Below are 26044 nucleotides of genomic sequence, written 5' to 3'. Positions count from 1 at the left end.
GCTGATTGGGCAAAAACCCTCATCTGATTTCAATAAATATGGTACATTGGTTGCTATGTTCCAATTTTCTCAGTGCTCCAACAGACTTTGCCCTAATGTCAACCTTATGAAGCATAGTGTGTATGTACATTACACACACACACACACACACACACACACACACACACACACACACAATGTTAGAACCATAGGACTGGAACGGGCCTCCTGCACCACTGAGTCCAATTCCTTGTCTTCACAAGTACTCATTAACAGATGTAATCCTTAAAATCATCACCTCAAACCCTTGCTGACAACTACAAGGAATAAAACACCAAATATCAAAACTACCCTATGAAAGAGACCACTGGGATTCACAAGTCATCAGCCACTTGTCTGGGAACTGCCATCAAGTTGTAGGTTATTTTTCCCTGGGTGTTTATATAGCTTTCCAAGTACAACATAGCCTAGAATCCCTATGCTAGGTATAACACACATGAAAAGCAAGACACATTCTTCTTCATATCAAGTTTCAGATCTTTTATAGTGCTGTAACAATACAGTCTATGTAGCAAGGCAGATGAGAGTACATGTAATAAAATAGCTCCAACCTAAAATTCAGCAACCCTTTTACATTTCTCTTGTTTCCTAGTTTTATGCCCAATAAATGCAAGCCCAACCTTTGCTAGTGGCTTTTCATATCAATCTGTTAGTGATTTTAAACTCTAGTGTTGCAAAGTCACTGAGCAACCCCAGTTCCAAATGAAGTCATTAGAAACTACAGGTGCTAATGGCCTCTGAAAACCAGGACATAGGCTTTCAAAACAGTATATCGGTTTCAAAATCTCAGAACTAGGACAAGAGCCATCCTACTAGGTGCATTTCCAGCCCAAGCTGGTGCCATCTATTCAAAACGTTGCTAGTACTGGCAGAATTTTAAACTATTATGAAAGAAACACAGAAGTAGCATCCTTGGAGGCTGACAGAGTATCTCTTCAAATTGTTTCAAATTGTTTCTGAGTAACGGCTAAGTCTTATCCCCAGTTTTACCATACCGAGAGCTACATTCCTCTTCCTTGACAAACCCCTCTGGGTTTTTGTTAACAGTTTCCTGAGAGACACATCAATCAGTCCTATGCTTTCAAAACTATGAGCTTCAAACAAATATAATTCTACCCTGGCAATTTCATATTTCTGTTTGTATTCTTTCAAAAGACATCATAGATAATGGCATGATAGCGTTCCTTTGTCTCCCAGGTCCTTCCAGTCTAGGTATGCTGAGAGACCATGAAACTGGCCCATTATCATAGAAATAGGTATTAAGATACCAATCCCACTATATGTGGTAGTTTTCCCAAGATCTTAATTGTATCAGCAGAGCATTGAAGAAATTGATCACTGAACAAATTTCCACAGTAAAAGGAAGTATCTTTGAAAAACATGGCACAGGCTGACTTAGTTCCTTATGTCACCTAACTTGCTTTCACAATGTAAAAACATCAACACGTGAGTATTTCATCCTTCCAAAAAGTTCAACCTAGAGAGTTTCATAGAGGTTATGGACAGAGTTGCCAATTTCTATAAATTAAAGGACTGTACATAGAAATCCAGGCTAAAAACAGCTCTCTATAAAGTCCATAAAATTAAGCTGTCTGTAAAAGCACTAAGACACTTTGAGCTGACTGAAGATCCCCCTCAGAAGTTAAGCTGGAGTTAAACACTGAATAAAAGACAAAGCAGAGCAGCACCACCTGATGTCCAGTTCTGTCAGGGCTTTGTAGTCCACAGGAGCTTCCAAAGCCTGCTCGCCTCAGCCATGTGTTGCTGCTGCCACTGCTGCTGTTTCTGGGACCTATCGCTTACCTGTAATGTTGCTTCTGGGTCTCTGTCACGACAGGGGGAAGGAGCTGGCAGGGGGAAGGTTGGGAGTGGGCTGGAGAGGGGGCAGAGTTTGGGGGGAGTAAAAGACTCCTGGAGGGACAGCATGGTGTACAACCATTACTGCAATAAAGCAGGGTTGCCAAATCAAGACATTTCTTTTTTCTTTTTTTTTTTTAACTAATAATCTGCAAACATTTATTGACAACCAATATAAGGGGACAGCCCTGTTACGTCTCAGCTCTGTGTTCTTGGGCAACCCTGGCACAGGATGCAGTCTGTCTGACTCACAAAGGACTCACCCCCCCTCCCTCCCCTCCTCTACCTAAACAAAACTGATTAAGATGCAGTGAGAGACACACCTAAAACTCTCCAGATAAGGGTGACAAGAGTGAAACAACTGCCCTAGGTCTCATTTACATCCAAGATGGAACCAGATGACCATTCATTTACATGAGAGATGGAGAACAGAAAGCCTGAAGCAGAGACTGCAGTGAATTCTGGGACCAGAGAAGCAGGGGAGCACTGCATGATGGGGAATCTGTGCTTCAAATGATAATCAACCCATGTTCACACACACCCAGCTCAGCATTTATCAGACCAGTTCTAATCTGGATTTACTAAGGACTTTTCCCCCCCCAGACACACACACACAGCTCTAAGTTTAATAGGCATCTCGGGCCGTACATTCCCCGGTCCCACTATGGGAGGCCTATTTAAACTTGATTGACTAAAACTCGGTTGCCGGGTTAGGGAATGCTGAGGCAAGAGACCGAGTCAGAGGGGGTATGGGCAACATTTGAACAATGGTTAAGGGTTCATCACAGCATCCAGCCTGCTGGAGCCCTAATCCCAGGTGTTGTCATATCTTTCCCGAGACGACTGGTGGGAGTCCTCTCCACAAAAGGTTATGAGCACCCCAATAATTGTTTTAAGTCTGTTAAAAGACTATAGTAAGATCTGGAAAAGTCATGCTAAGCTGAGGCTTGTGCACAACAAGTAAAAATCCAAAATCCTGATGCTGCAAGCTATCTATTGTTCCTGAAGAAACCATGAGATATCCCATCAGTATATCTGCCACCCATAGGAATTTCAAGCTGGCTCCCAAGTATTTGGGTTACTCCCTAATCTTAAGTGTTTCCTGATTATCAATCAGTTTCCTGAGATGGTCCAAACCAGATAACCCCTTGTCAATAGAAAAGACAATGATTTACACTACTGAGGGTGCTTCGAAGCAGCTGAACTGAGGGTATAAAAATCTGTAAGTGTGTGTGCTGCTAGAAGAGGAAAGAAGAGGAAAAGGAAGGAAAAGAAGTAGAAGCAGGAGGAAAGAAGGAGAAGAAGAAAACCCCTGTGCTGACACCATCCCCTGTCGTTCTTGGGACGCTGGAAGAACAGATCATCTCTCTCTTCAAGGATTGTGCTACGGACTGTGCCTGTCAGCTTTGCAGCCTGAGTACCGTGGACTAGGTGAGATCCCAGCGTTCTCTGTCTTCTTTCTAGGCATAAACTTCTGAACCTGAACTGTATCAGTTAAGCTTGAGCTAAGTTTCCCCAAATACTTAGTGAAACCAGGGTAGTATTGTCATTGTTGGTGTTTGTTTTTCTTTTGCATGTCTATTACTACTAGTACTATTATATATTTCATATGCTTAGCAATAAATAACTTTTATAGTCAAACTGGTAGTAATTGGGTATATTTTTCCTTCTCTGCTTCTTTTTCCTCCCGTGCTCTGCAGCAACGCTTTTTTTACCTATGCTAAAGATCCCTGTGAAGCCCAAAAATATTGTGGGGTCTGCTCATCAAGAGGCCAAAGATTGGGACGTGCTGAGTTTGAGACACATAAGGGGATCAGCTTGTACAGGCTGATTGACCCAGTTTGACTCAGACGTGCCCTTATGAAGTGAATGCTGGCCCATGAGGGTGTCAGCAGGACACCCAGCCGGATTCAGAGGGATTCTGTTTACCTGTGTGCTTGTGTCTGACTGCATTTTATTGTTGCTCTTATGAACTGATTCTTGGCATATGAGGGTGTCAGCCTGTCCATGCTGATCAGCCCGGTCAGGTCAGGCGTGTCACGTTAATTTGTGTGTGTTTGTGTGTATGACTGATTTGGTGACTGGAGGAACCCAGTCCCATTGAGATTGAGTCCTACAAGATAGCTCCACTGGGGGTGAGGGCTTGCAGAAGGGAGAAATACAGCTCCGTATAGTAACACAAGCAGCACATTGACAGAATCACCAAGACCCTAGAAACTATCCCTAATAAATGAGCACACCCCAAAGTAATGGGCAAATTTGGTAACAGCCCTGACCTAGCTGATAACCTGCAAGATCTTTTAGTGAGCTACATCACATTAACTTTAATCCTGAATGAAACAGGATTAAAAGTGCAATGGTTCCTCTATATTTGTATTCATACTGCAGTATACAGATGAAAAAGATATATTATAACAGCTTATATTGGCATCATTTGATATGAATACAGTTGTTCCATCTATCTCTACCCAGTGACTTCCTACAGAGTAAAGACACTCAAAATGCCCCTTTAATTCTTAACCAGATACATATCTTGTTCATGCGAGTAAAGCACTCATAAGGGTAAAATACAAAATAAGAATGTAAAGAATAAGATATAAGGATACTGTAATGAAAGATGGGATCCCCATGAAAAAGATACCATCTTTCTTGCATACAGCATGCACTTTTCCCAAAATTTAGCTATGGAAATTGGTGTATGTATTATAAGCAAGTAAATATTATAATGGCAGTTTCTGCCTCTTCCAAGGAAAAGCAAAAGTAACAGTACAATGCTGCAGGTAGGGCTCCCTCGCTGTTGGCTCTGGATACTTTCTCTTTTCCTCAGTGCACTGCAGAAGCTGGTACTCAGTTACTTGCTGCTACTTACAAATATGTCAAGGAAAGATCTGTTTTCTTTTCATCTAGCCTTTTAAAAACAAGGCACAGATATTATTTAGGGGCATGCTGTAATTGAGAAAATATGGCAACCACTACAGTAAAATGTTCATTGTCAAGCTGGTCTGCTTTGTTCTACATGCAAAGGCTAGGGATAGAAGGTACATATAAACCGGTATAAGTGATTGGAAATCAATCTAAACCTGTAACAGAACAGAAATTCAGTGCACATAAATCAGTTTCAAAAAGGCCAACCCAGTTTAATATAGACATGGATGGATGCAGTTAATCAGTTTATACACCCTGAGGAATTATGCAATTATGCACCAGTGCAATTTTGCACATAAAAGGCATGACTGTGTATAATTGAATCATAACCACTACAGGCTCTGTGCCTCCACCTCCACAGGATTCCCCGCACTCCAGCTGGGAGCCCCATGGTGTGGAGGCACAGAGCTGCGTCACTGGACAACTGGGTAAGTGGGGAGGGGAGCTCCTGTCTGCAGGAGGAGAGGGTGGGTGTGGGGCTTGTGGGTGGGCATAGGGGTGTGTGTGGGCATGAGGTTGTGGGTGGGTGTGGGCTGCATGCCACTGGGCTGGGCCAGCCAGCCCCATCCCTCCATGTGGGCCTTCTAGCACTCCAGCAGGAAGCCACATGTGGAGGCAAGCAGGAGCTCACCCAGCCCGATGGCATGTGACTCCGTGCCTCTATGTGTGGCTTCCTGCTGGAATGCTGGAAGCCTCATATGGAGGGCTGGCATGGCCCAACAGAACATGGACCGGAAGCTGCGTGCCATCGGGCTGGGCAGGAAGTCACACATGGAGGCATGGAGTCGTGTGCCATCGGGCCAGGCAGCCTCCTGTTTGCCTCCACATGTGGCTTCCTGCTGGAGTGCTGGAAGCCCCATATACACAGAGCCCAGCCAGTCGGTTGGCATGTGGCTCCCAATCCATGCACCATCGGACTGGGCTGGCTGGCTCTGTGCCTCCATGTGGGACTTCCAGCACTCCAGCAGGAAACCACACATGGATGCACGAAGCCCATCCAGCCCGATGGTGCACGGCTCCCGCCTGCAGAGTGGGAGTCACTGCCTTCTGCCTGATGCTGTTGAACTGTTAGGTGGTGGGGGCTGTGCTTCATGGGGAGGGGGGAAAATGTGTGGTGGGGACCCCCCACCCAAACCCCATCCCATCTCTCCCTCCCCTCCACACCCCACATACCCACACCTGCCCACAAGCCCCACACATACACCCCCCCACACTTTCACAACCCCAAGCCCCGCTCCTGCCCAAAAACTCCACATACCCTCATACCCACACCCCCCACAAACCCTCCACTCCTACACATGCTCACAAACCCCACATATTCCCATACCCCCCACACCCACCCCAACCCTCCCACACACCCACACCTTCACAAATCTCCCCCCACACAACCCACAACCATGCAAAGTACCTGCATATATTTCTAAACAAGGTTCAAACAGTGTTATATTTAGTTTAATTTGTAAAATATATATATATATATATATATAAAAGTAATTAATTCTGCATAATTTTGAGTTTTCCTGTGTATAACTTTGAATTTTTCTGCACCTAATTCCCTGGGTGTAAGTTTAGGTTAGACTGGTCTATTGAACTTCTGAGCCAAATCCTGTCCCAATTCAAGTTAGATTGCAGTCTCCTGGCAACCTAGGATGTATTGCAGCTACTCCCCTAACTCCTACCCCACAGGGCAGATAGGCTAGCTTCTACCTGCATGCTTTTGTCCTTAGGTTATCACAGAGCTGAGGCAGCAAAGCCTCTGCTCCCCAGCCCTGTGTCCAGCGTGCGTCCGTCAGCTGGGCCACACAGAGGGGATGTGGGGGGCAGCAGAGAGCCCTGCCCTGCCCCCGCCAATCATACCCACTGTGGGGGTGCACTGTTGTGGGGCTTTCTTCACTCCCTTGCTGACTGGCCCAACCAGGGATACATTCCCCAGACCCATCCCCTGCCAGCTGTTGGGGGTGGGAGGGGAGAAGCAGAGGCCTCCGTCCCTGCCCCCCACCCACAACCCAGCTGGAACTGCTGGGGAGGGTGTGCTGTGGTGGGTTGGAGGGCAGAAGTAAAGGCCGAGGCCCTTCCCACCCAACCCCAACCCCAGCCAGAACTGCAGGGGGCTTTCCCCCCCTCTTCTGATGACTGGCCCAGCATAAAGTCACAAATCTGATGGGTATTTATATGGGTTTTTAGTGAGCTAGTGACACTGGCCAATTCCAGATTCTTACAGAACTCATCTGTGTAGTTATAGCTTGCTTTAGTGAAGTGCTGCCTTTCTATCCACAGACAAGATCAGCTGCAGAGTATTAGACTGGAAAGTGGTACAAGGGGAACAAGTTGGTGGGGATATATTCATTCTTCTTAGCAGCACAGATGTGCTCATTAGTTTGTTTGCCCATGGTACATGGAATGGGGCAAAAAAAACCCTACAAAGAAGCTTCTTCAGTCAGTAGGAGCTGTTCTTCTAGTATCACATTACTAAATGGCACAGAAGAATGAGAAGGCAGAACCCTCTGATAATCTGAACTGTAACCAGGGCTTTCCAAGTTCTCATAAAATAAGGTCTTTACCTAGTTTCTCCAATAGATTATTTTTCCCTCAATATTCTTCTGATGTCTGTTTCAGCTTACCAGCAGCAAGAGAAAGGCAACATCTGGGCATCATAACAATCAGCAGACCTTAGAAGAGAAGCCAACCCTTTCAAGAAATCAAACTTTTCCTCTTTGTTCAATGCTTCATGGATTTCCATTCAACTTGAGCATCCTTATGATGTCACCATCCCTATAAGGGAAGGAGTTTCATCTCTTGTTCCAGGGCCTCTAGGTTACCACTTCCAAAGTAAAAAGCATCTTATAATATTTGAAGAGATATGAAGTTATGTCTGTTTCACTTTTGTTTAAAACACAAAAAGCAGCATTGTGTTTAAGTTTAAGGGTTACTTTAAATACAGGACAAGTTAATCCATTGTGAATCCCCTATCAAACTTCTCCTTTACAGCAATGGTGTTTAGCCTTTAGCCTAGAAACTTTGCTAATCAACAGGGCAGATTTTTTTTTTTACTTTCTATTTGGTCTTTGACTGCTTGACTTATATAATAACTAACAACAGTTCAAATTTGGCAAGAAATGTCCCAGACTCTTTTTTAACTTTCTAAAGGCAAAAGTTTGCATGCAACTGACCTTTTTTTCTTTTCTTTCGAGAAACCATTTTACGACCCATCAGCCTACTGAATACTAAATGTCCTCATACACTTATATTTTTGTGTTCTATCAGCTAAATATCCATTTGCATATGCAGCTACCCCTGCCTGTTCTTTTTGTGTCCTTGTGACAAAGCATTTAGCAGAATCACAGATTCATTGGAATCTGACAGAGCCCTGCCATGAGTACTTCTGTTATGGCCTCAAACTTGTGACCTCTGGGCTGTTAACTTTGCACATTAGCAGCCACACCATCCCACCCCTGGCAGCTACTCCAACTTGGTACAAGCACAATACATGCATGTGTTCTTTTTAGTTTGATTATGTTGAAGAACTCACATTAATCTTCATTTTCTTGGAAAAAATCCTCCCTTTGGATTGGTCCTTCACCTGAACAAGGCTGGCTTGAGGAACCTGACTGGGCCATTGACCCCTGCTCTCCCCAATCCCTCCACATGGATCCTGCTTTCACACACAGATTTCTACCTTTCACTCAAAGAACTATAGCAGGACCAGGACCAGATTCTGTGGTCTGCTATGGGAATTAGGGAATGGGAAGGAACTTTTCCTTCACTGCCATATAGGGAGGGGAAAGCAGAGGTTTGCTTTCCCCACAGCCTGTCTGGGACCTGTTAGGTATATTGGAAAGTTTAATTCTAATAGGCCCATCTTCACAGATAGCAAGTCTCTAGCCACCTGTTCCACAGAAAGTCTAGTTCCCAGAGATCTAACTGAAATAAGAAATGGAAAAGAGCTAGGACCAATTTTGGATGGCTAGCCAGCAGCCCTCAGATAGATAGAAATGGTTAAAAAGGACATGATGCAAGTCATTCCCAGCTGAATGAATCAAACTGTGGTCTAAATTAAGCCACATCTCTTGCGTATTATTTTTTCTTCCTGGGTGTTCAGGACAACAATACATCTCACATTCCAGGTTAGAGATGCCAACCCAAAGTTTCCATTCAGTTTAGCAACTTGCTACTAAACTGTCATCTTCCCAGGCACAATAGCAAACAAGTATTTTTGAAATTTCAACATTCTGAAGAAAAAAAATGAATTTCCTATAACAAGACTCCCTGATACGGGTTGTAGCACTCCACTACCATGAAAGTAAGGATACACCTGAATCTCCAGAAAGGCTTTGAAAGTCAATGGGCACTTGTACACATGACGGTCATCATGATGTACATGCGACAAAGATGTAATTTGTGTGGCTTAATGTGCACACATTACATGTGCACCAGCACTGCAAGTTTTAAATGACTTTGCATTGTTGCAAACTAAGCTAAATCTGGATGTAGTTTAGTTTGCAATGTTACAAATTTTGCAATGATGCAGCTGTCAGCTCGCCCCCCCAGCCATGGGAGAGCTGGGCAGTATCCCCCCCCCCCCCCCCCAAAAAAAAAAAAAAACCCCGACCCCCTGACCCCTTTTTTTTTTTTTTTTTGGTGGAGCCTGCTGCTGAGTACCCCCTAAGCTGCAGAGGCCATGATCCTTCCCTCCGTGGTGGCAGCACACACCGGGGCCTCCCGGGAAGGCTGCTAGTAGGAGCTGCCCCAGCTCGGAGGCAGAACCCGGCCTGATCCAACTGTTCCCTAAGCTTGTCTGCTGGAAGCCTGCTGGCTGCTGCTCCCCAGGTGAGCTCAGAGAACAGTTGGATCAAGCCAGGTGCTGTCTCTGAGCTGGGGCAGCCCCTGGCCTGCTACTGGCCCACCTGAGCGACCCCAGAGGGCACCGCAACTGCAGAGGGAAGAACTGGGACCCCCCACTTAGCTCAGGGGCTGCTCAGGCCACCAGCAGCTCGTCCCTCGGCCACTGGCAGGCTCCGGCCCTGACAGAGAAAAAAAGAGGATCAGGCCCCTTGTCATAACATAACAGAAAAATTGAAACAGTGGGTCTCAAGTAAAAACCCACCGTATCAATTTAAAAGGCATAAAATAAAACCTGGGGGATTAAACCACTGTCACATGTACAGGTGCCCAACGAAGTCTATCAAATACATACAATAAGAAATTCAGGTGAATTTTGTTTCTACAGGCTGAATGGGCAGTCCTTACATGAAAAACACAAAATCACTGGACATGAGACATGTCCAATCTGTTGGGAGTAATTTTACTGCTATTTATTTCAGTACAAATATTTTAGGTAAGCTAATGAATACTTCATCAATGAATTGCCGATGAATAATTCATCTCAATCTTGAAGAGCCTAAAACAGGACAGGTCTGGAGGACAAGGATGAGATTTAGAGCACATCATTATTAAAGTACTACCCATACCGTTACTCCAGATATGATTGGGGCTTTTCCTTCAATTAGCTTATGTATTTCTTGAACCGCTTCCTCGTCACTCTTGTCTTTAAATCGTTTCTTGGAGAGTTCTTGAAGAGCTTCCTTAAACTGTTCAAAAGTAATTGTCCGAGAGGATTTCCCCCTGACAAAACACAAAGAAGAAATTACAAAAAGTATAAATCAGCCCTTTGAAAAAGGGGCAATACATGCAGCTCACCATAAGGAAAACAGCCAACAGAACAATGCAATTTAAAAGAAATAGACAGCCCATTAAGGGTTTCAGCATAATGTCTTCACAGGACAGTGAACATCACTGTGATAGTGCCCTGAGCACTTTGGTTGGCTCAGCTTCAGAAAGAGAAAATAAGAAATTGGACTGCTACTCCTAACTCTTTTCAAAATGCCTGGGGCTCTTCAAAACAAGATACAATCTCACAGGGATGATTATTTTTATAGTCTGTTTGCCTAAATGATATGCATTGCAGTGTCTTGCTGTTGAAAAAAAAGGTGTTTTTAAATTGAAACTGCACAGGTCCCCTCTTTGGATCACTGATTATAAAGTATCCAACTGTACAACATTTATCTTACAAACATGCAATTAAAACATGAGTCAGTCCCACACAGGTTTTGTGTAAAAGAGGCCTAAAAAAATCATGTAAGCAAGGATGGTTATTTCACTTTTAACTCCCCTTCCTCCCACTCTTCTAGCAATTATAGTAGCAAAGCATGCTTGACATCTTGTCCTATTGAATAATATATATAATAAATGAAAGAGTTAAACGACAGAAAGTATATTTTAAAATAGGCCTTCCTCTCTCTCTCTTTCAGACTGTCTCATTCATGAAACAGCCACAGACAAACATGGAAAAATAGTAAAGAGCTTGGCAATTCATGAAAAGCACAGGAATTCATAGCTCAGGCCTTAACTCTCCCTGTTGTATTGAAGAAGCTGTTAGGGCAGACTCTTGGGGGTTTATACACATGCTCCGGCAGGGGCCTGGGGGGTGGGGAGAACTTTAAATTAGAGCAGCTCCGAGAGCCACTCTAATTAAAGCACCTCATGTATCAGCGTCCCTGCTCTTAAAAGTGGCAGCAGGGGTACTTTAACTAAAGCTTATTCATGAGTTTTAGTTAAAGTGCCCCTGCCAACATTTTTAAGCGCAGGGACTCTGATACACGAGATGCTGGAGTCTGCTGGAGCGTGGTAATTGCCACATTCCAGCAGACTAGATTAATTGAGCCTACTCTGACAAGCTGTAATTACAACATGTCGGAGCATCCTCACTGCTTGTATAGATGGCCCTGATGACTTGCTAGTTGCTTTCATTTTCTACAGTGGAAAAAAAAATGCGTGGTAGAGGTGCATCAGGGTAAATGTTAACTGAATATATGTTTATCAGAACATCTTAATATATGCCCATTTCTTCAGATATTGTTCAGTTGACAGAACAGGATGATGCATTTGGAAGAGCTCTTAAGATGTACTAACAAGCAATATTTGTTCTGAAAATGTGTTTAGCCAAAGGGGCACTTTTTAAAAAGACCTAAAGATGGACTTACATAAATATTTTTTAGACAGAAAAAAGCATAACTTAAGTTTGTGGACTACTTTCCAATACACAATGCACTGATTTTTTAAACAGGGTATTTTATTTGTTCTTTATTTTAAAATGAAGGTACATGAACACAGTAAATTTAGATAGTTCACCATCGTTTGTTTCTGTATAGCATTTTGAACTATATTAATTATAAAGCTGGATAGACACATACATTTTTCTACTTATTTAACGTTTCTCAAACATTTAGACCCCTAATTTATACTTTCTGCCTTTAAAATATGCCGCAGCCTGAAGCTAAAACATGCTAAGTATAATGACTTCCAAAAAGAGTTCTACAAGAACAAGAATTTTTGAGGGGTGATATCTTTTATTGGGCCAACTGTATAGCTGGAGTAAAGTTAGACAAGCTTTTGAATGCAAAGCATTCTTCTTCAGGCTTCCTAAAGAAGAATGCTTTGCACTCAAAAACTTGCCTAACTTTATCCCACCTATGTGGCTGGTCCAAAAAAAGATACCACTCCGAAAATATCCTTGCTGCTCACATAATTCCTGGGCCATCATGGCTACAGCACTACCAAAAAGAGTTCTAACAGTAATGTTACTGCAATCCCAAATAGCAGCACCATTAATACAGAAGGATCCATTCCACTGCTTACAAAGTTAGAAAACTCTCGAAGTCAAAAGAAGTGTTTAAAGGAACCTGTGTTGCTGAGCAACATGCTACTACATAAATCCTCTTTGCAGTTCAAGTGTTTCTTTTTATGCCAATTTAAAGAAGTGTCTCAACCAAATTAGCAAAAACCAGGCCATTCCCTTCAACAATGACAAGTTGTTTATACAGGTGTAGATGACAGACTGCAAGGACAGAGAAAGTGTGTGCTGGCAACAGCACGATCAGGCTGGAAAAACTGCAATTTAATTTGACTTTAATAACTAAATGTCATCATCATCACTCTAAACAACAATACTAGGCTCTTGCAGAAACTCAGAGAGAGATTGGCAAAAAAAAAAAATGTTCTATGCTGTGTAGCATGCTTGACACAAACCAGCACAGTAGGATGAAGACAATTCATGAGTAGGTTTGTAACCTGTGCAATCAATCTGTCCATCTTCAGAAGAGACCATAAGGAATTTTAAATTGGATTTTGGCCTGTGTAAAGGAAAGTGGTTCGTCTAATTTTTTTTATTTTTTGCACTGGCATTAAGTGACCAGAATCAAAAATTCGAAGCAACAAAACTGACTTAAAATCCCAAGCTCCAACCACACCCCACATTGTGCTTCTGGACACACTAATATTCATTTTAGAAAATGGAAGTCACACAAAAACACTCTTGGATACTATACAAAATGTCTGAAGAAAAACCCTGTACACAAATAATGAGTGCCTCCCTGGGCAGATAGCTGGATTTCTGCCTCAAGCACCTGTATATTTATTAACATGTTGATACACTTCAAGGAACCTGTGATGGCAGTAGGCTGGGGAACAGACATACAGTCAAAATCTCTATACCAGCAGTCAGCAATGCTTTATGGCAGGAGACCAAAACAAGCCAGCTCAGGTCTGAAGCAAGCCAGCACTTCCAACTTGACCATCCCCACCATTGCCATATCTCCATGCCTGCCAGTCACAACATGGGCAAAGTTCCCAGCCACTGGGCAGGAGAAGACCACCACCAACACAAAGCTGCCAAAGCTCTCCACTATCAAAACACTGTTGAAGCAACTGAGCTCAACAGGCCAGATCTGGCCCACAGGCTGTAGGTTGCTGACCCCTGCTCTAATCAATTAATTTATCCCTTATGCTTCAGAAGTTCTTCCTTTTACTTATAGTCACGGAACCTGAGCATCTGTGGCAGTATCTGTACCTATGGCTCCTAAAAGGAAGATGCAGGGAAGATGGAAGAAGCGAAGAAAAGGAACAAAAAAAATAAAACAGTTAAGAAGAATAAATGCTGTATAGATGCACTGATCAATTGTTAGGTAGAAAATACTTAAGAGTTTTTATGCAAAAGAGAAATTCGTTTTTCACAAAGAATGAGTATTATTTTTATGTAATATTTTACACAGGCTTTATTTTGGGATCCCTAAAATAGTTATGTATGGGCCAAGCTCTGCTATATGTACACACATACATATAGCTCTAGCCAGGACAGAATCTATCTTTTTGACAGAATGCAACAGCTGCTTGTGACTACTTATATGATGCAACACACGATTCAATGTGCTCAAGTATCTTACTGAATTCAGGCCTAAAAGTACACACCAACAATAGATGGCCCTTTCCTTTCCTTTCTTTAAGACAGGAAGGGACAAAAATATGATCTTTAATTCATGCTGCAGAGGCATACAGAATATACTGCAATTATCCACCTGGAATTAGGCCAGGACTCCTGTTAATAGGATTAACATCCCTATTTTTGTGAAAAGTGCCAACAGACCTTTAACAAGTGCAAGAGGTCAGGAACTTACTTTGCCTTGAATCTCATTCAGGAAGGCACCGTCTAGGAAAGTGATTCTCAACCAGGGTGTCATGAAACAGGGTGCCGTGAGATCCTATGAAGGGTGTTAAGATGTGAGGAGATAAGTAGATAAGCGAGGACTCATACGTGTTCCTGTTTGGCCTTCCCCCTCCACCACTGCCCAGCCCCTTTCCAAGGAAGTAAGCACTATAATATATAAATTAGTTTTGGCAACTGGATGCCACTTAATTCACAAAAGCTATTGATGAGCGATCAAACATCCAATGAGGAGTACCTCAAGTTGAAAAGGGCTGAGAACCACTGTTGTAGGACAAGGTAGTGTGGCATCATTATTAGGGACCTACTGAATCACAATTGCACGTTTTTCATGGAAACCAAGAATTTGGGTTGGCTCCATGAAAAACAGTGGGCAGTGGGCTCCACGAAAAACAGCAGGCTCCGCAATTTTGGCAGGCTCACCAAGAAAAAAAAAAAAAGCTGCAAACAAAGAAAAGGGCAAGAAGCCCTGGAGTCCTAAAGCACCCGGGGAGGTGGGGGGGGGGAGCAAATCAGAAGCTAAGTCCATGACACAGGCCAGTCTGGAGCCAGTCAGGGAAGTGGGAGGGTTTTGGCACCGGCTTCTAAAGCACGCACAGGCGTGCTGCCACCTAAAGAGGATTCTTCAGCATGCCCAATGAGAAGAAATTCTCCAAGATGGCCAAATACATTTCAGCACTGGACCATGTAAGACAGTATCCTGCAAGGACCTTGCACACAGATGGAGGCAGACTGCTCTGTACCGCCTGCAGTGTACCTCTAGATGTGTTGAGGAAAACCAGCATAGATCAACACTTAGTCTCTGAGGCACACATGAAGCGAAAGTCTGTTGCAGAGGCTGACAGTCAGCGCAAGAAACAAGCAACCATGTCCTCCCTCTTTAAACAGACCACAGAAAGCAGCTTGGCAAGGTGAGAGATAGCAGTTTCCCACACGGAGGCTTTTGCTGCAGCAAGCATCCCACTGGAGAAACCCGATCACCCAAAGTTAAGGGACTACCTGAACCAAAACGTGCCAAATGCTGGCAGTTTTCCATGAGCCAGCAAGCATTGTCAAGACTCCCTGCAGTGATTGATTCGCATGTACAGTCCACAAAAGGCTGTCTTGGCAGAGTACGAATCCTTCCCTGTTGTGGATGCTGAAACCATCAACCTTCAGGATAACTACATGATGCAAATTTTATTTCTCCTGGAGAGCTGGACAGACTAAGGCTACCTGTGTTTTAAACAGAGTCATTCCCCCTCACATCTGTCAATTTTTCTACTGTGTCTCAAGCCATCATGAAGGTAATTGTCACCTACGGCTTAGATTTTAACAAGATCTCAACATTCCTGTCTGACAATGCCATGTACATTTGTAAGGCTTTCCCTGACATGCTCCGAGGAATACTGCCCAACACTGCTCATGTCACCTGCAAAGCGCATGTTCTGTCTTTAATAAGTGACATCTGGTGCATGCAGTTCCCTGATGTGGACAGCTTGGTGTCTTCCTTCAAGAAAGCCTTCAAGAACCATTCAGGTCATAAGGTCCAGTACAGGGAGTCTGTCACCAGTCAAAGTGGAGACTCACGTGGCACTATGCCACTGCCACCAGAGCCTGTGCTCACAAGGTGGAACTTGTGATTCAACACAGTCCATTACTATGCCAAGCATATGCAGTACTATCAGCAGTTTGTGAGCGAAGAGCTGGAAATCACATGACAAAGTGCATGCTTAAGCTTTAAGATCTCCTAAGGCGGGTGACATTCCAGATCAAGTGCTGTTTGTGGCTGACATTGCCACCTGGTTCAAGGAGCTTCTAACGTGGTTTGAAAGCTGGCAGGCTGTGATCCACCACGTACACAACAAGCTATTGGACTTGATAAATTGGGTCATAGACAGAGCATTGCAAGAACTGTCAAGCTGTCTTTGTGAAAACCAGTGGAGAAAGGACCTGTTCCAGGCAACAACTGTGAAGCTGAACCAGTACTACAGGTATAATCTATTATTGTCACTGTGGTTCAGACAACTGGTTGCCTCCTTTCTTAGTGCTGTTCCCATTTTGGACCCCAACCAGGTGCCTATTCTGAGCTGTGACCCTCTGCTACTGAAAGCAACCTCAGGATGGGGGGAAAAGCACAAATGTCCTGCTTATATGAACTTCGTCAGAGTGCCAGATGCCTGTACTTTGGGACTCTGTGACCGGTTTCCATATCTTTATTCCCTGGCAAGACACTGCCTCATCAGTCCAATGAACTCAGTGGATGCTGTGTGCACCATCTCAGTGTATGGACAAGTGCTCACTGCACAGAGACAGAGAATGCTTAGATTACTTAATAACACATCAATTAATGGCTTCCGTGAACTTAATCCCAATTAAGCTTGCAGAAGCCATTAAGGGAAACACTGTTAAATAATTTAAGTGGCGGTTAGGGACCATCTGGTAATCTGCAGAGAGGGGCGGGACTGTCAGGGCTCTTCAGACAGAGGTGCATGCGTGTGGGGTGTGGATCGGTGAGACTGCTAAAATGGCAGCTAGCCACAGGATCTGCCCATGAAATCAGCCAGCTGGCTCCTCAAGTTCAATAGACCCATAATCATAACACCATGCTAGGGCACTGCTTCAGCGCCGACTACGAGCACAAATTTTCTTAACAATGCTTGGGGTTAAATTTTGAGGTCTATCTACCATGATGCCAGGACCCATAGGGTTTTACTCATAAGGTCTGGTCAGGATGACAGAGTTAGAATGGCTGCATGTACTTAGCATAATCCATAGAAATAAGTGTTGACTCCAAGCCAAAGATGTTGCATTCGGTATGAAAAGAACTTTAATCAGTTGCAGTATTCTCACTGCTGCACTTAGCTGATAAGAGGACAAAACTGATTTACCGCAGATCTGTCTTCTTCCTGTAGCACACTCAAAATGTACAAGTCATTTTGTGCTATAAAGTGTTTCATGTCACTGTGTATCCTGTTTGGCTGTAAAGTATGATCATGTTTTCTGTTGTATATTGTGACTGTTGTATATTGTGCCTCCTCTAGGAGGGGAGAGGACCACCTCCCATTCCACCTCAGACCACTACCTTAAGATTCCTCAGCAGAACCAGTTGAGTGACTGGCCAAATCCTGGAGTGCTGAGCCCCTTTGAACTCATTGGTCTACGTTAACAGTGTTCAAATGAGGCTGTTTGTTGGCTGGGGCCCTGGATGAGGTCAGAAAAGTTATTTAAGGTTGAGGCCACCTGAGCTGGGGGCTCTTTCTTTGTTTTTCCCCTGGGTCCCCTGGAGAGGGAAGGGGGAATGCTGGAATCCTGGCTGGAGCCTGAGGCCAGGTGATACAGAGAGCCTCGGTTTTTCAAGTCCAGCAGCCCTGCAGGGTTTGGACTGGGAGTCCAGGGCAGGAGCTGGTAGCTCACCCCCACAGTCACTCAGGCAGGAGCTGAGATCCAAGCTTTGCAGCAGCTTAGTGAAATCACATCAACAGGAATGCAGGGCAGGAGCAGCAATTGGCCCTCCCCAGTGGACAGTGACGGTGATGGCAAGGGAGATGGTGCGCTCAAATCCCCGGGGACTAACCTCTTTTGGGTTGAGACTCCCCCACTCTTGGACTGCTGAGCCTGGTTTTGAAGGCTCCCTAAAAGGGGTATGGGTGATAGAGGGTACAACTTTAAACCGGAAAAGTGTTTTCTTTTTTTGTTTGTTTGTTTGTTTTGCCTGACCACATGTTGTGTGTGGGTGTTTGTCTCTGTAATAAATCAGGGGTTTGTGTTTATACTGCTTGCGAGGGAAGGGTGGTTGGTTTTACTGGACACCATAGTGTTTTATCTAGTGTTTCCCAGGTAGACTGGGTGGGGGCGAGCCAAGGTAAAATATATTTACTATCCCTGAAATTGAACCCAGCCCTTGTTGCTGCTGACAGGCGCTCGGCAGAAGAGTTACATTCCCATCAATGAAAAGGACAATCTCACAAAGACCTCATTATTCATGAACATATTAGGGGTGGGCAGGTGGAGACAAAAATTTGAAATATAACCAATGACATATATACTTGAACAAAGCACCACAAGATTGTATCCTGCAGTCACTGAAAGGAGGTGCCCTGAACAAAATGTTAAACAGTTTACATTTAGAGAGATGTATTCCACATAAACAGTGAATGCAGAATTGGAATTATACATCGTGTTAATCAGGGTTGATGCACAGGGGGTGCACGTGCACCCCATCAGCATGACAGTGCACCCCCTGCAAAAAGGCACCTGCAGAGGACCACTGCTCACCACCCCACCACTGACACCACTGGAGGCATTTGTGGGCGGTCCACGATCCCCTGGTCAGCGCTCGCCACCTCCCCCACCCCCATCCGCCGCCGACAGCACCGACGGCGTCTGTGGGAGCTCCCCTGCTTACCACCACTGCACTCCTGCTGCTGCTGCCGTGTTCCCACTGCCACCGTGCCCCCTCAGCCGCCAGGGGCACGCGTCGTTCATGGGTAATAGTGCTATATTGGCAGTTATGATTGGGATAATACGTTCATTCCGTGCCATTGACAGTGAGCTCCAGCTGATTTTCCCCCAGATTAAGCTTTGGGATGAAATTCCTTATTCTTCTCATTCTCAGTCCAAAAAGGTGCATCTTATCTCAAGAGAATGATTTTTTTCTGCCTGAGAAGTCGTGCAGCTGTCCTCTTCTGTCAATGAGCAGCCTTATGCACCTCCAGACTGTGCATACAGTAAGAAATAAGAAATGCCAGACACAAAGGGTGCAAACTCCTGCATCCTCAGGCATCTGACTCAGGCTGCGCAACATGCTTCTATCATCTCGGGATCCACATTCCTGTCAAGTGTGGGGAAAACCCCCCCCCAGAAGAACCCTGACGAAAGCCTACTTCATTTTGCTCTAATCTCATTCAATCTTAGAAATCGCAGAAGTCATACAAGTAGGCAAACATAAAACATGTGCTCTAAAGGCTTAGCTCTACCATCCATTAACTTTAATAGGAGGTCTTCATTGATCTCAGTATTGACCAGCGTAAGCTGGTAACCTGGATTGTTTATCTTCCAGGAAGCTCAGGATAAGTACCTAGGGAGGCACTCATTATTTCTGTGCAGGGTTTTTCTTCAGACATTTTATATAGTATCCAAGAGTGTTTTGGAGTGACTTCCATTTTCTAAAATGAGTATTAGTATGTCCAGAAGCGCAATGGGGGGTATGGTTGGAGCTTGGGATTTTAAGTCAGTTTTGTTGCTTCAAATTTTTGATTCTGGTCACTTAACGCCAGTGCAACAAATAAATACATAGACGAACCACTTTCCTTTACAAAGGCCAAAATCCAATTTAAAATTCCTTATGGTCTCTTTTGAAGATGGACAGATTGATTGCACAGGTTACAAACCTACTCATGAATTGTATTCATCCTACTGTGCTGGTTTGTGTCAAGTATGCTTACACAGCATAGAAAAAAATATATTTTTTGCCAACATCTCTCTGAGTTTCTGCAAGAGCCTAGTATTGTTGTTTAGAGTGATGATGATGATGACATTTAGTTATTAAAGTCAAATTAAACTGCAGTTTTTCCAGCCTGATCGTGCTGTTGCCAGCACACACTTTCTCTGTCCTTGCAGTCTGTTCAAACAGAAACAAGTATGAGCCCTCACTTACTGTTACCACACCTCCAAAAACAATGCCTGGCTTGAGATTCAGATGCTGCACCCTACTGTGCATGAGACTGTGGGATATTTATTGCTCAGAACCTGCTGCTAGTGGTATTGAGCATGAGCTGTTTCAAGATCATTGTGAGCTATCTGAGAATGAAGAACCAAATTTATTACCAACATAACAATGTGGTAGCTAAAGGTATTATATTGGGGATAATCTGGCAAGTAACTGGAGCCTCTTGGCAAATGAGAGCATCATTTAATTTACCCTAGCTTTAGAGTCATACCCCAGGTTTCCGTCCCACCACTTGTTTAAATAGGAAACTTCTATCCATGGTTTTCCTCCTTCCTTCCCACAAACACCCAATCCATACATACTTCTTATTCTGGTCCACGTTTTGGACTCAACTTTCTCAGAAGCTGTGGCTCAAAAGCTTGAAAAAGGCGAGGATGGAAGAAGAAGATGCACATGATTCTGAGTTTTCCATTCAAAAGAACATGGGAGAACACTCGCTCGCCTGCCTCATCTAACTCTTGACACATGCCTCTTTCTGAAGGACTGACTGAACCCCATCAGACAGAAACAATCACTCTCAGGACAGATCTTTCCACTATCCATAGATAGATCTGATTCTACAGATATTCTTATGTGCCTTCATAGGGCACCGGGAGGTGGTCTAGAATATCTGCCTTTTTTTCTGAAACAGAGCACTGAAATTTCTACATACTATGTTTCTTTGGGTTTTGAACACTGCAGGCTACATAAGGCAGTCAGGCTTCTGTGGATTTCCTGTTTTCTTAAAAGCACTCTTCCCAACAGAGAAGAAATCTCTATCAATAAGGTAGGAAGGTGGGCAAAGAGTTAAGTTCCAAAAGAAAAAAAAATCCATCCAGAAAGCAATTGTTACAAAGAATCCCACTCCCTGTGCATATTTGTAACATGTTTTTACAAGCTCATTATGAATAACTATCTTGTTCCCATGGAAATAACAAAACAAATGTATTAACTTCTATTTTCCAAGCATTCCAAGTTCATAGGACCTTCTCTCCCCCTGCCAGGGGTCTGTCTCCAGATAAGTATGCCAAAGACAAGCTCTATAGTATTAGTACTCCTCATAAGGTTGCTTACTTCAGAGGGTTAATGAAAGTCTGGGAAGAAGATAAAATACTTCATGGAAATAAAAAACAAAGGAAGGAATGGCTAAACAAGCTATTACAATATAAACACAATGACAAAAATCAGATAGTGGAGATGCAAATTAAAAAAACTCACTGATCACAAAACAGAACCAACAGGAAAATCTTTATGATAGGGTGTGCAAAAAACAAAGGCCTTTAACAATATTGAAAGAGAAGAAGTGGTGGGGTCAATTAAGAAAACAAAAGAATTTTTTGAAAGGGAACATTAAGGTAATCCATTTAACTCTGCACTTGTTTATGACATGAGGAAATCTTTATATTTAGGAAGGATACATTCTTGCATGCCATTCTATTTTTAAGCTATACTTCGGACACACGCAGAATTACTCAAATGCACCATCCGGGTGTACAGCCAACAGAGTTGAACACATAAATCACAATAAATTTGCAAAGTTTTGTTCTACTCCCAATTTTGGGAACAGATTGAATAATACATTTGAAATAATTTTGCTGAGTTATTTATAATTTCTTATTTCCTGATTGGAGGGTCTATGTAACTGTCAGGAACAGACATTCTGAAAGTAGTCTCTGATCTTTCAACTTGTTCTGTGGAGAATAAGTTTATGCCATTGAAAACCTTGATTTTGACATCAGCAGAGTGATGCTGAGTAAACAAGCACAAAGAAAGAAAAATCAGGAACTAACCTAGAGCAGATGGCAAATGCAAGTGTCATGACCAAAATTTACTTCCAGTGGCTATTCATGCTTAGCTTTCCAGTTTTGCAAATACTGCCACTAGTAGTGCCTGAGCAATCTAATAGGTTATGAACAAGGCTGCATTGAAATTTACTCTCAGTGGCCTGGTCCACATGAGCCATGCACTGATTAATGAGTAACTTGTTCAGTTTGTGGTGCTGCAAAGAGTTTCGCAGAATCATAGACTTGAACAATGGTGACATGTAGGGGGTGCACGTGCACACCCTGAGAGCGCTGATGCACACCCTGTTAGGCCACGCTCCCTGTTTAGGTGATGGGTGGGGGGGCAGGCACGAGCACCGGTGCCCACCCTGCGAGCACTGGCTGGGGAGCGGGGCTGCTAGCAAAAGTGGCCATGGGACTTCTAGAAGCAGTACGGCCTCTTTTTGGTAAGTGAGATCGCCTGTGGAGGGGACCCCCACCCCCCTAGTTAATGAGATCGGCTGCAGGGGACTCCCTCACCCTCAGTTGCTGAATGGTGTCAGGGGGGCATGTGCCACCCCCCCCCCCCCCCCCCCCCGCCCCCGACTCAAGGGGCACTAGTTGCCTATGGAACTGAAAGACCGGAAGGGACCTGTAAGATCATCAATTCCAGTCCCCTGCCATGGGCAGGTAGTTACTGGACTCAGACAAGCTTGACAAAGTGCCTGTCCAGCCTGATCTTGAACACCTCCAAGGAGGGTGACTGCACCACTTCTGCTGGGAGTGTGTTTCAGATTCTGGTGACCCTTACAGAGAAAAAGTTTTTTCCTTATGTCTAGCCTGAATTTACCCTCTATTACTTTATGCCCGTTGGTCCTTGTCCTCCCTTGAGGTGCCTTCCTGAAGAGTTACAACCCTAGATCTTGATGCTCCCCACAATGTACTTGTAGGCGGCTATCAAGTCACCTCTCAGCCTTCTTGTACTCAGACTGAACAGGCCCAGTTCCCGGAGTCTCTCCTCATAGGGCCTATCCTCCATGCCCCTAACCACACAGGTGGCCCTTCTTTGTACCCTCTCGAGCTTCTCCACATCCTTCTTGAAGCACAGTGCCCAGAACAGGTCACAGCACTCCAGCTGAGGCCTCACCAACACCAAATAGAGAGGGAGGAAGAAGTACCTCCCTGGATCTACTGGCCACACACCGGCTGATGCATGCCAGAGCTCTATTTGCCCTTCTGGCAACTTCATCACAATTTGGCTCATATTCATCTTCCAATTGATCATGACCCTCAGGTCTCATTCAGATGCTGTTCCAGCCAGCGGACTACCACCCATCACGTAGTTATGGTGAGGGTTCTTCCTACCCAGGTGAAGGACTCTGTCTAGTTGTTAAACCTCATCTGATTGGGTTCCACCCATGAATCCAGTCTGTCAAGGTCATCCTCCATCCAGTCTTTCCCACATCCTCTGGTGTGCCCACGTTTCCCCACAGCTTGGTATCATCCGTGAGCTTAATCATTGAGCTTTCCACCCTCTCATCCAAGTCATTAATAAATATATTAAAGAGCATGGGTCCAAGCACTGATCTCTTAGGGACACCACTGGAGATGGGTTTCCAGGATGAGGCCATCCCATTGATTACAACTCTCTGGGAGCAGCCTCTAAGCCAGTTGTCCACCCACCTCACTGTAGACTGGTCCAGCCCAGCACCATCCAGTTTGATTGAAAGAATCTTGCAGGAAATGGTGTCAAAGGCTTTACAAAAATCTAAGTAAATGATGTCAGCCTTGTGTCCCTTGTCCAGATGGCCAGTTACTTGGTCATAGAAGGACACTAGGATAATCAGGCATGATCTACCCTCAACAAAGCTGTGCTGGCTGCTTTGCAACACCCCTTCAGTTGCCAGCTTGTGATTGATGGCCTCCTTAACAAATTTTTCAAAGATTTTACCCAGAACATGGCCACTCTGCCTGGCTCCAAAGGGCCCAGGGCAGTCGCCCTGATTTGCCATACCCTAGGGACGGCTCTGTTGTATTTTACCAGTTGCCAGCTTGATTTCCATGCTTGCCTTAGCTTTCCTTGTCTTGTATCGGCAGGGCCTGGTGATACAGATGTATTTCTCTCTGGTAGCTGATCTGTTCTTCCATTGCTTATATGCTTCTTCTTTCTTTTTCAATAGCTCCCCAATATCCTTGTTAAGCCAAGTGGGTCTCTTGGTTCTTTTCCCACTTTTCGTCCACATGGGGATAGCCTGTTTTTGAGCTGTGAGAACTGCCTCCTTAAGGAAGCACCACCATCCTTGGACTCCCAAATCCTCCAGTTGCTTGTTGCAGAGGGCCTCTTCTACTAGCCTCTTGAGCCTGTCAAAATCTGCCTATCTGAAATCTAGGACTTCTATTCTGCTGACTGATTTCCCAGTCTTACAGTGGATGGTGAACCTTATCAGGTCATGATCACTGTCGCCCAGAGTACCACTAATTCTCAGGTTGCCTATGATGTACTCCCCCTTGGTAAGCACCATATCCAAAGTGTCCTTATCCCTAATAGGCCCTTCCACAACCTGCGTCAGAAACAGATCATCTACTTTTGCTAAAAAGTTGGCTGACCTGCTGGAGGTGGCCGAGTGGTCCTCCCAATAGATGTCAGGGTAGTTGAAGTCACCCATGACAATCATGTCTCTAGTGCGAGCTGCCTTAGTCAGCTCTCCAGAGAATGCCTGATCGCACTCCTCCTTCTGGGAGGGAGGCCTGTAGTAGACTCCTACTGTCAGGTCTCCCTCTCCTGGTCCCCCTTGTATCTTGACCCAGGGGGTCTCAAGGGACCCTTCCCTGATGTCAAACGTGACCTGCAGGGAGGGGTACCACTTTTTCAAATAGAGGGTCACACCTCCTCCCTTCTTCCCAACCCAATCATTCCTGTAAAGCCTGTAGACCTCAATAGTGACTACCCAACCATGTGTGTCATCCCACCAGGTCTCAATCAACCCAATCAGACTGAAATCCTCATCAGTCAGAAGGCGTGCCAGTTCCTCCGGTTTTTTCCCCATGCTTCTGGCATTCCCATAAAGGCACCTGACTTCCCCTCTGGTCGCCTCAGGTTTTCTGTCATGCCACCTGTCTCTCAAGATGTTAGTACTTATCTGGATGTCCATTGCTTGAGTGCCCTCCTGTATGTCATTGCGGCTAAAGGATTTGTGCATAGCAGTGGAACCTTCTTCCCAGCCCCCGGATGTGCCTAGTTTAAAGACATACTTCTAGCCATGCTCCTGCTTGCCAGGCCATCTACTGCCAAGTCACAGTTTTGCAGCTCAGGGATCACATTAAGCCTTAACCCGCGACTAGCTCTAAAACTGTTCTAACTTTAACACCACTTAACATTCCCCAAATTTAGAATGGTTAAAAATTACGCTGTAATTAACCTGTAACAGAACCCTTTTTTGATTTTTTGCCTTATGGGGCAAGCAGGGGGATGATCTGCAAGCAAGCTGAATAGCTTCTTGTTTCCTCTCTCATTCTAGGTATCGTCTTACAGAATTTGCAGACTTCAATGAACCAAAGTTTTAATGTTTTTGAACCTAAAACTGCAAATTTAACAAAGAGTCAATGTTCAGTGCAAGGACAGAGTGAAGAAGGTTCTGCAAAAGCACTCACCAGCTCAGTTTGGCTCTGATGGGGCACCAAGGTGTGCTAAAATCTGGCATGAGGACCAGGAAGTTGCATTGGTCAAGGAGGTAACTGGAAGCATCACAAACGGTCTTGAAAGTGAACTTTTATGTGGGAAGTGATGGGAATGTAGAGTAGGATGTGTAGTTGGCCTCTTCAATCTAAATCCATCACAGTGGAGTCTGTAAGTGTGCAGTAGTCACTTTACAAAATCATTGGTTTTGTCTTAGATACACTTGTATGATTACACCAGTATTTGAGAACACATACTAGACAAATTACAAGAAGAAGCCAGTAATAGATATCTACTTCTATAGATACAATTTTGCCAATTGCTCTGAAGCAATTGGCAAAATTAATAATGATCTGTATGACTCTAAATATAAGCAACTTAACATATGTACTTGTCAATGTCTACACTCAGCATGTACATTTTCAAGCAATAAATTTTTTTTGCTTTTTTCTCTCCAACCCTGCTATCCCTTGCAAAGGCCTAATATATACTTAATGAGGCTGTATTCAAAGCAGATATTAAACTTCAACTCCCTTTTG

The 26044-nt window shown here is 44.2% G+C and overlaps 1 protein-coding gene across 2 annotated transcripts in view; it reads right to left on the bottom strand.

The window, feature by feature from the left end:
• Nucleotides 1–26044, bottom strand: part of TPPP (tubulin polymerization promoting protein) — a 111292-nt gene that overhangs the window by 12766 nt on the left and 72482 nt on the right. For both annotated transcript variants that reach the window (XM_006018979.1, XM_006018980.2), the window contains one exon: nt 10290–10443. In XM_006018979.1, coding sequence (XP_006019041.1) covers nt 10290–10443 — 154 coding nt within the window. The remainder of the gene's footprint in view (nt 1–10289; nt 10444–26044) is intronic.

This window comes from Alligator sinensis, unplaced genomic scaffold, assembly GCF_000455745.1.
Source record: "Alligator sinensis unplaced genomic scaffold, ASM45574v1 scaffold428_1, whole genome shotgun sequence".
Taxonomy (NCBI): Eukaryota; Metazoa; Chordata; order Crocodylia; family Alligatoridae; genus Alligator; species Alligator sinensis.
Note: the sequence above shows the minus strand (reverse complement) of the source record. Positions and strands in the feature narration are given on the sequence as shown.